The following is a 10,772-nucleotide window of genomic DNA, read 5'->3' on the forward strand; positions in this document are numbered from 1 at the left end:
ATAGACATAGAAGAGAGCACATGAATGTAGAAATCTGGATGCAAAGCCATGGAACGATGGTTGACTCGCTGTGGCATGAAGACTTCATTAAGATGCTTGTCATATTATGGGTGGTTTGGACATTGCGCCCCAAAGCGGTACATGAAGGTATCTTCCTCCTAAGGTTCTTCTCTTTGCATCGAAGTGTTAAAATGTCAGTACAGAAGATAATCACAAGAGTCAACACACACGTTGAATTGCACTAAGCAGGCTGTTCTACTAAATGGAAACTAAACAAGCTAGGTGACTTGAGTACTGAATACTTACAACCAGAGGCACCAAACAGCAGTACATCACACCAAGTGACCAAGGCACTCTGCCCGCTAAGCAACGCATTCCTCTCTACATGTACTGCACCCACACTATCTATATCTATGCTTGCAAGCAAGCTCTCTACCACCTACGCAGCCATCTGCTGCTGACTGCTACTGCTGCCGTCGTCTTCAGAGATGCAGCGATGCAGCCTGCTGCTGCCTGGAGCGTCAGGGAGGGCAAGGGGTGGCTCCGGCTCCATCTCCAGGCACAGCATCTCAGACTGGAGGATGCCACAGTAGTGGCCGAACGTCTCCGGTGACACCTTCAGGTCGAAGCCGACGCCGAAGAGGAAGTCCACCTCCAGGTAGTTCATCTCCGGAAGGCTGATCCCGCCCACCTTGGCGAAGTAGGCGTTGTTGTAGCATCTGCACCGAACAGCAACGCACATATCGTGTGTTAACATGTCATATGCATCAAGATTCATATAGATCATGTGGTTTTTTATAGCTGTCAGATTAAGTTGTTATTTTTCGTACAAAAAAATGGTCATGGTAGTACGCTGGTAGTCTACTGAAAACATCTGTGCAGAATAGCGGTGTGCAGCAAACCAGATGCACGCACCAAACAATTTATTCAGAATTCCCCTTGGAAGATAATCAACTCTGTAGAATGTCGATTGGCAAACGATGATACCATACTGAATGTTTACCCAGTTCAGAATTTGCAACATTTTACCGCTTCACTGTGACATATGAGGTTTTTTTTCCCCTCATTTCATTATTTCCCCAAATTAACAAGGTGGACCCATGTGTCAGAATGACGCGCTGCCCGTCTGAGACAAACAACTCACGCCGGTGTTCAATAAGGGGGAGCTGCATGGTGGACCTACCCGCACTTGTTTGACAGAATATCTATTATTTCACAGAACTTGACCGATTCTGAAGAAATTTGACATAATTTGGTATGCCCCTAATGAGTATGCATCCGTGTGTCAGCCCAGTCAATTGGCATACCATCATACAAGTCGATCTAGTTTCTCAGTTTGAACAAATAAATAAATAAATAAATAAGTAAATAAGGTGTAGAACCTGCGAAAACTCAAAATGTGAGGCGATTTTTTAAAATGGTTGAAATTTCAAAAAAAAATCTGAGATACATGTACTTATAAATGTGGTCTGTCTATATAATCATTTTCACTGTGGGTACACAAAAAGCAAATATTTGGATCTGAAAATATTCCAGATTAAACATAGTATCTGCTACTCCATGGAGTACTACAAGTCCACAATTTCATCTCTTTTATGTAGCCTAGGAGTGAAAATATTTCATAATAAAATTTAGATTACATCTATATATACATGTAGATTTATTTACAGAAACTTTTTGAACAATTAAATGCTATTTCATTTTAATTTTCAGCCTCCATGGAGCGCAAGCTCCAAATTGCTGCACTCGTGATACCTGTCACAGTGCTATAACTATGGGGTACAATATGGCAAGATTCTTTTGATGGGGGTAAAAGTATCACAATATACTAAGTGGTAAAAAGTGTAATTTACTCTTGTTTCAAAGGAGAAAGATACAATCGATCATCAACTGCATAATGATTTCAGAAGAAGGAAGGATAGGGTTAGAGGCTCCTGGCAGGATCTAATTGGGATAGGTATGAGCATCAGCAAGGGGCAAGTTGCCACTTGCCAGTGTCCCACTCAATCATAACTTGACAATGAATTAAATTCCGGAAAGAGAGAAAGAGTGCTGAAAGGGAGGTGGCTCTATCTTAAATCTTGTCTTGGGTCCCCAGTGCAAAAATGTGGTTGGAACTTGGATGGAAGGAGCCACCGTTGCTTCTTTGTTGGCAGGTATAATTTTGCCCACACCACACACATCACCTCAGGATCAGATAACACTCCACTACATGCTGTGCTCATTATGTGCCCTGCCTGAACTATCTAAAGAATTCTCCAATGCAATTTGCTCTTTCATATTGGTAATCGATGGAGCTTTCGATTGCCAGTGTTTGTTAGGAATTAGGAAAGAGGTTGTTGGTTCTGCTTCTTAAAGAATGTTCTCTGCCAATGCATCCTACGTGATCCGGATCCAGAATTAGATATTGGCCTTATCTCATCAGAGACTTCTATGAACACAACTCATCAAATTGTCCATTATGGCTCTATAAACATGTAACATTGAGCTAGCATTGAAACAATTAGTAGTTTAGCACCAACTTGAGCAGTAGAGAATCAGACTAATAAGCTCCTTCGCAAATCCAAGGTCGCGTTGACATGGTAGATTAATTAAGGTCCTGGCTGTTAACTGGTTGATAGTGATTGATCACGCACAAAGGAAGAAAAGATAAGAGTCTGCAATAATGGTTGGCCTGCACCTCTGCCCAAGCTAAGCACGAAAGAACAAGATTCATATGAGAATCAAGCTATCTTTCCAGCACAATTCGCATGCTCGGGCTGAGCCTCTGAATTATTCCTCTCATGGTTCAGTACCTGTCATTAATTGTAACCTATTGATTCAAGGGAATATTTCAAAGAATAGTGCCCACACACCATTTGAGTCTTCCTAAATAGTAGCCTAATCTAAAGAATTCCACCTGTTCCTGATCCAATTCTCTCATGTAAGCGAAGCATTAGCAGACCGAGAACCAACTCGGCCAACGAACAGGACAACTTCCCCAGAAAACTAAGAACTCGATCATATGTAATGTCATAAATCATAATCGTCATAGCAGACTAGCAGTTGAATCGTGACCAGGGCGTGTAGTGTAGGTGAACTCACATGTCATCCATGAACTTGACGGCGGCGAGCACGGCGGTGATGAGCAGGCGGTGCACGCTATATGAGTCCACGGTGAGCGCACGGCGGCGGCGAAGGAGGCGGTCGAGGTAGATGTACGCCGCCACGAAGCACGCCGGGCTGCAGTTCGCGAACCGCGCGATGCGTGCCATGTACGTGCGCACCGATATGTCCGGCTTCGCCGTCGCCCGGAACGCCGACGCGTCAGTCCGCGGCCCAGCCACCGCGTCGTTGCGCTCCGTGACGCGCTCCAGAAGCACAGAGAGGGCGCCCACCACCCGTGGCATGTCCGCCGCCCCTAGATCCTCCTCCTCGGCCATGATGGTTTCTCTTATGGCCGCCACGAAAACCTTCGCCATGTGTACTGTGTACCTGTGGGTTCTCTAGCGGGTGAACTTGATGCAGAGTTGAATAGTTTTTTTTTAGTTAAACATATATATTACACCGAGCAAGCAAGACGCCTCATTAAAAACCTTCCCCTTGGATACCCTGGTAAGGAAAAGAGTATATCAGAAACTTGCTGCTCCCAATCAAAGTACAGTTACATCATTCAGGAGGGCTGAAAGGAGAAAGCTAGGGGCTCATCGAGCCAATTACAACAAGATTTTCTGGAAAAACTATCCCTAGCCAACTCATGAGCGACTAAATTTATATCCCTCCCACAATGCATGAACAAGTTTCTAAGAACTTTAAAGCACCGTTTTTTTAAAAACACATTACAAATGCTGACGCTCACATAAAAACGCATACACTTATCATTATAAACGCACACACGCACATTCTATCCCTATGGACATCTTCGAAAGACTGAGCCAGCTGATTGGATCTTAAAATTGACGAAGTCGCCACAAACACCTCGCTGTCGACGAGAACGCCGCCTTCCACCGAATGAATATTCCGCCTTTATGAGACACACAGATGTCAAACCTGGGGTTTGAACTCTGGTGGGCTGGGGGTACAACCACCCTCCTAACCACCCAACCTCAGTTTGGTTCTCAACGCCGTTTTAATATTGGGATATAATTTTTCATGATCTGTGATTTATCTAAATTTTCGCAAAGGTTGTGTGATATAAGGTTCTAAACACGAAACTTAGCCGCCGGCTTGGCCCTCACATTGTCCTCCCGGGGATGCTGACTAGAGTTTCCCCTTGCATCGCAAGCCCCACTCTTGCTCGCCTTACCACACAGGCGTAGGAGAAGGGCTTTGGGCAAGTCGTCGGGATCCGCCAATGAAAGTGGTAGCGAGGATCTGGTGCTCTACGTCCTGTGCGGAGGGTTTTGGGCGTTGAGGTGGCGGCCTCGAGTGGAGAGGCGACAAACCATGCGGCCGATAGCGTGCGCGGATGTTGTTCGCCGACGTCCTTCACCCGCGGGCGACAAGGAGACAACGGGGGTTGCCGGTCGTGTGTGATGTTTGCTTCTTCTATTGGCGCGCCAAATCCGGAAGGTCGGATCTCGTCCTTTCATCTAGTTCTCTCCTCTCCACCGGTTTTGGCGGTCAGCATCCTCTTTTGTGTTGGTTCAAACATTGATTAGGGAACTGGTGGTGCAAGCTGGACCTCAACCAGAGCGAAACTTTTTGACATGTCACTTTTTTGAAAGGACGAAGACTTCACGTTGAAGGAGATCACCTTAAGTTCAACGAGCCGCCTGGTAGGTCCCACGGTGCAACCAAAACCTCATGCTGTGCCATGGGGGCCCACTCGCACCTCGATGCATCTTTTGACCCGGTTTCAACGCCCAATAATGTGGATTGACCTAAAACCGACTACATAAATACCCCCTCCACGAGGTGCACAAAAAGAGAAACCACAGAACAATGACATAACCTGCGAAGATTGGAGAGGAAATGCCACCGGAGTTGCCCCTAGTTACCCCTCCACGTCCATCAATGTCATCTCCCGCATCTACATGATAAAGAGGGGGTAGTCCACCGCATGGACTATGGGTTTGTGGAAGTGGCTTGATTAATCTATCTATGAAATTAATTGTTTTAGAACCACATGAGCTATCCTACATGATTGTGCTCATAGTGGTCATATTTGTAACCCCCTTGTGGCGGATTTTTTTTATGATACGAGTTATGAGATGTGAACTTTTACTATGTGCTTGATCTATTAATAGATGTATATATTACATGTTCATGTATGCGATGTTTTGATTAAACTTGTATGCAAGAACGTAACCCAAGAGGGGAATGCATGTATTATTTGTAGTAATATGTGAGTTGTTCGAACTAGTTCTCGTTCTCCTCAAGTGGCCTCCAAAGGAAAATAAGGGTAACAAAATGGGAGGTTCGCTCTCCGAGATCGCCACTGTATTACTGATCCATGGACAAACATGATTTCTTGCATCTGGGGAATGAAGGATGAAGAAAAGATGGAGAAGTTGACCTTGGCAATTCAAGTAGTAAAATGGATTCAAATGTAATTGGATAGTGAAAGGAATTTGATTTCTACTAACTTTTTTACCTTTACATTGTTTACCTCACCAGGGGATAAATGATTGCTTGTGTTATGTTCATATTTGACAACTAGATGATTTTATTAGATCAAGGTACCATATTTGTTATTAAACATCATGTCAATCTAAAGTAATACTCTGTTTAAACTTAAACTTGGTTTGTGGAATTTCTCTAAGGAAGTATTAGTGAGATGTGTTGCATCATCTCAATATTAGGATGTAAAGCTATATTCGTGCAACTATGTTTTTGAGAGAGAGGTCAAGTGAAACCATGAACCTTCGAGTTGTCAAAAAAAAAAACCATGAACCTCCGTCCAATTTGTAGCACATATAAGAAACATCTTTTACTTTACTTTCTATGCTCTTTTATTTTCACTTTTTCAGTTCTGTTTAAATCTAAAAATACAAAAATACTTTGCATTTCTAGTTTTGTTAGTTTAGTTTACATATTTACCACCACCATCACTATGATTTTACTTACCATTGTATTTGCATTAGTTTTATATTTATTATCTTAGTATTTGGTTTGAAACTTACACATCTCATGTGTGCCTAGCAAATACCACGGTGGAGTTGGGGACACAATACAAGTGTTTTGCTATCGTAGGTTGCTAGAAACGGAAGGAGAGGATATTAATATTTCACCTAAGAGTTCGATATAAAATCTCGAGTCACAAGGTGGTGAAATTTTTTCTTGTTGCATCATTCTGCGCTTGGAGTCGTAACGAGTTTGTATAGACGTGTAAATTTGTTGTGATGAGTCGTACGTGCATGGGAAATAGATATCATAACACCTCCCGTCCTGCTTTTTGTGTTTCATTATCACTCACTTTACCATCTTACATTCCTTTTTCCACATTATCTTTCACATTATCATCATTTTCCCTTCATATCTCTTTTGGTCTTTCGGAGCATCCGACATATCATCATCTGAAAGGACACCGATGTTGCCTAAGCGGGGAGCGGAGGTGAATAGGCGGTTTGAAACTTGAAGACAAGCAAATATATGATAGGGCAAGATATATAAGCATGAACGCTATCACAAGGTAAGTAAAGTGCATAAGTAAAGAGGTCGGGCATAGAAATAAACGAGGCACGCGAAAACAACGATATATCCCGAAGTTCACACTCTTGTGAGTGCTACTGTCTGTTGGAGCGGCATGGAGGCCAAAGCACCCCAAACGTCACGAAGGCCTCACCATATTCTCCTCGAGCCTTCCCACCCAAAGGGAATACCTCCATCCACTAACAGACCCTTGAGGACAATCACAAACCCATACAAGCTTGGGGGAAACTCCACAACTTAATTGGAGGCTTCCAAAAATCGCCGCGAAGGACTCACGCTTGAGAAATCTACACAATTTAATTGGAGGCCCCAAGAACACAAGTTGTCTAGGGCCCAAATACCTAAGAGTAACAAGATCCGTGTACAAGCACCTAAAGTAATCAACTCACGAACTCTCACTTCCACGTATCACCGCGGAACTCAAACATATGCACCAAGTGCAATGGAAAGAACCTCACCCTAAAATTCCGCCCAATCTACAAAAGCTATTGGGAGAATAAGAGAGGAAGAAAAAAGAGGAGAACACCAAATTTCTCCAAGATTTATATGTAAAGGGTTCCCCTCACAAAGAGAGGGATTTGATTGGTGAAGATGTAGATCAAGATCTCCTCTATCTTTTTCCTCAGATAGGTGTAAGAATCATGGTGGGATTGGGAAGAAAGGAAGCTCAAGAGGGTCAAGAATGGTGGTAAAAAACATGCACAATAACTTGTGAAAGTTTGGAGAAGAAGATCCCTTAGATAGCCCCCTCACGAAATCTTACCATTAGAAACACACAACAGATTTTCGAGATGCCTGGAATGGCTGCCTGGGCTGGACCACTCCGGCCAGCCAGACTGGGCTGGGCTAGCCGAAACATATCTGGTAAAAAAACAACAAAAAGGATGGGCACCCGTGAATTAACCCGGATCGAGGCCAGACCACTCCAGGAAATTGGTCCGGGGTGGCCGGACTGGCTGGCCCAGCCGGATGACTTCAGCAGGATACTATAGTGACTCCCAGACAAACTCCAAACCTCGAAAACAACAAATAGAGTTAAGAAACTCTGATTTAGGTGAAACAAATTTTATTGGAAAGAGGACGACAAATCTACTCCGCAAAATATTAATAACAAGTGGGATAGATTTTTTTTTCATGAATCTCTCAATACGAAGAACCGGGAAAAACTCCAATAGAAAAAACGCAACAAGTCCATTTTCGATGAACTAGAGATTGTCATGAGAATAACCCCAAACATCTCATGGATATGATTCAAATAATAACCAAAAAAGATAATGACAAGTATGCAATGTTTTGAGCTCTTTTTGAATGATACGATCAAGTTATCACTTGAGAGCACTCTTAATAGTAGGCCAACTACCCCGGTCTCCTAACAATACCACGAGACCGGTAAAAAAGAAACTATATCAAAAGAAAATCTTAACATTGCACATTTCACTTGAGCTAGATGATGACAATCTTGACCAGAACAAGATGAAACGACTTTCCTTATTGTGCTTGCTTGATGAAGTCTTATGGATTGATCTCCCATCTTCTAAGAGCTCTAAGCTCCCACTATTGGGAGCGATTCTGGTTGATTTGCAGGTCACTGTCACGGGTCCCACCAGTTGTGTTCGGTGATGGCCCTCGACGCAGGTCGGTTCGCTCGGTGTCTTTTGACCTGAGAGGTCGGTTCGCACCTATCTCTTGAGTCTTTACCCGAGAGATCCGTCTTCCTCGTTCATGTTCCGTGTGGCGGCGGTTCTCTTTGCCCCATGGTGCTCTTCTTCCTCATCGTTCGACAGCCACTGTTGTGCCTTGTTCGCCACCGTGCTCGAGGCTCGCGTCTTCTCCGACAGGGGTCCTTCCTCCCTGCTTTGGTTAGCTCTCTCTCCCTGTCTTGCAAACTTGCTTCTCTCTGGTTGTTTAGGGTGGTTTCGCCGGCGGTTTCGCCTGCGTCGACCTCTCTGGGTGGTTACTCTTGGGGCGTTTGGTTTCGTTTATTGGGGAAGATTCATTAACGATCGAGTGGATTTATGGTCGGCTGTGGCTGCTGGTTTTTTTCTATTTAGTGAATGGGCTGTGGTTTGGTTTGTTCTTCAGTGATGGAGGGGCTGTGGGCGGGGTGCGCTGCGCGCGTGGGTGTATTCCAGGGCATTCTGTGGTTAGGCTGTGTATTTTCCTTTGTGATTTGGGGAATTGTTTCTTGATTTTTCTGTGGATTGTCATTGGTCTTCGGAGACACTTTACGCGTGAGGGTGCGATGTTTTTCTTTGGTGTCTGTGTGCCTCACCTCCTTGCTCGCCATCATGTCTAGCAGGTGGAGTAGCAGACTAGCAGCGGGCCGGGCAGCGGCTTCTCCGCGCGCTTTGTCGAAGGCACACAAATAGGGCTCATCCGATGCTACGAGGAGTAGCAGAGAGGGACCATATGGTTAGCTTCTCCTAATTGCTCTTCTTCTACATGTGGCCGCATGCTTGTCTGCCTCCCTGCTTGTCATATCCATAATTAACAAATGATTTACATCTCTCTTTCAATTAGAAAAATAACAATGGAAAGATTTAGAGCTCAGAAGATTAATAGATGGAAATCAGCATGAAGGTGTCAGGCTGAAAGATCGAATAGCAGACTCAACTAGGCTTATATTGTGCTACAAGAGAAATTGCAGTAGAGCTCATCCGAAATGTCTTCAGCTGAAAGTGGATTATGACCTAGATTATCAAATTGGCGCATGTATTCTAAAGATTAGAATCCAGTCATAATGTACTTTGCTTATAGCATAGAGTTCACATGTTCGAACCAAATCACTAAGTTCAGAAATAGAGTGCTCCGTAGGAGTTCACAATTGATCAATATGAATGAAATTGAGAGACAAGACAGCTCACACAACACCCTTTTAATTTTCCCCTAACACAATTTTGTCGATTGACATTCCTTTGCATCTATATCTTTTTTTCATGGGGAGTATATGATGAGCAAACTATGTACATCTTGATTGATCATAGTCTTGATCTTTTTATAGATGTTTTCATGTTGGATCTCATAATAAATATTTGTTGTTGTGATTTCAGTTTTGTTTTATTTATGGTTTTCTTCTTCCTGCTATGTCTCATGTTGGATCTCATAATAAATATTTGCTATTGTAATTTCAGTTTTTTTGTTACTTTTGATTTTCTTCTTCCTGCTGTGTGTGTAGAGAATATACCATCATAGAACTACATCAGCTCTTCTTCATCATGAAGACTACTATAATCAGGCTACATATACATGGCTAACCTGCGACCACAATCAGTTAACAGAACTTCCTCAGTTGCAAACCGTCAGTTGTGACTTTGTATATCCTGTGTAAAGTTGGTTATCCTAATATTTGATATAGTGCATTCATACTTGGATTTACTACCTTATTGCCATTTGTTCCTGAACTATGATAACACTCTATTTCTGATGGTAGACATATAGGCAATCCGGCAGGTAATGCCTGATGAGGCATTTGTGAATTCTTGATCTATGATCAGTTTAAAAACTCAATGCATTTTGCTCCCTCCGTCCTATGAAATTCGTCTCAATTTTGCCTAAATTTGCATGTATTAGACACTATTTAGCACCTAGATACATCTAACTTTTGACGAAGTTAAGATAAGTTCCATTAGACAGAGGGAGTACTTCATACGAATTTGACAGTTGATTTTAGATATTATTTTCACAGATGCCTTCTACTGTAGCAATGTAGCATCATTTTCCCTGGATGGAATCATTACTTTTCATACAATGTTTTCACTTGCTTCCAGTCACATGGTAATTAAGGAGACCAATATTTTCCAGCTTGAAAGTGAGTTTGTGCCGATGCTCTATGGCGTCGACATGTAAAGCTTAGGAGGCTATTTTATGGCATATGGACCAGCACTTCAGCCTTCAGGTTGCTCACATCTATACTTTTCCGATCTTAACAATTTTTAGTCAGAGAATCAATCACATTGCAATTGGATGGGAGATAAAAACCCTTGTGTGCTTGGGCATTATTTAGACGCTGCACTGCATCTAAGTCTGTATATAAGAGTTCCTTTTGTTTTTACACACATAATACTTACTGCAAAAAATGTTCGCCCAATGTATATTGTTCTCTTTGATTACGGTTCCCTAGAACTACGAAAGGGTTCATC

General features: G+C 42.9%; 1 protein-coding gene across 1 annotated transcript; it reads right to left on the reverse strand.

Moving 5' to 3' along the window:
* Nucleotides 1-236: 236 nt before the first annotated feature.
* On the reverse strand, nt 237-3,513 carry LOC124676940 (cyclin-P4-1-like). The gene is made up of 2 exons (XM_047212951.1): nt 3,085-3,513; nt 237-719 (listed from the first exon to the last, which is right to left on the reverse strand). Exons 1-2 carry the CDS (start codon nt 3,459-3,461, stop codon nt 440-442), a joined length of 657 nt encoding a protein of 218 aa, XP_047068907.1. The 5' UTR covers nt 3,462-3,513; the 3' UTR covers nt 237-439.
* Nucleotides 3,514-10,772: the final 7,259 nt, after the last annotated feature.

The sequence above is a fragment of the Lolium rigidum genome, chromosome 7, assembly GCF_022539505.1.
Source record: "Lolium rigidum isolate FL_2022 chromosome 7, APGP_CSIRO_Lrig_0.1, whole genome shotgun sequence".
In the NCBI taxonomy this organism is placed as follows: domain Eukaryota; kingdom Viridiplantae; phylum Streptophyta; class Magnoliopsida; order Poales; family Poaceae; genus Lolium; species Lolium rigidum.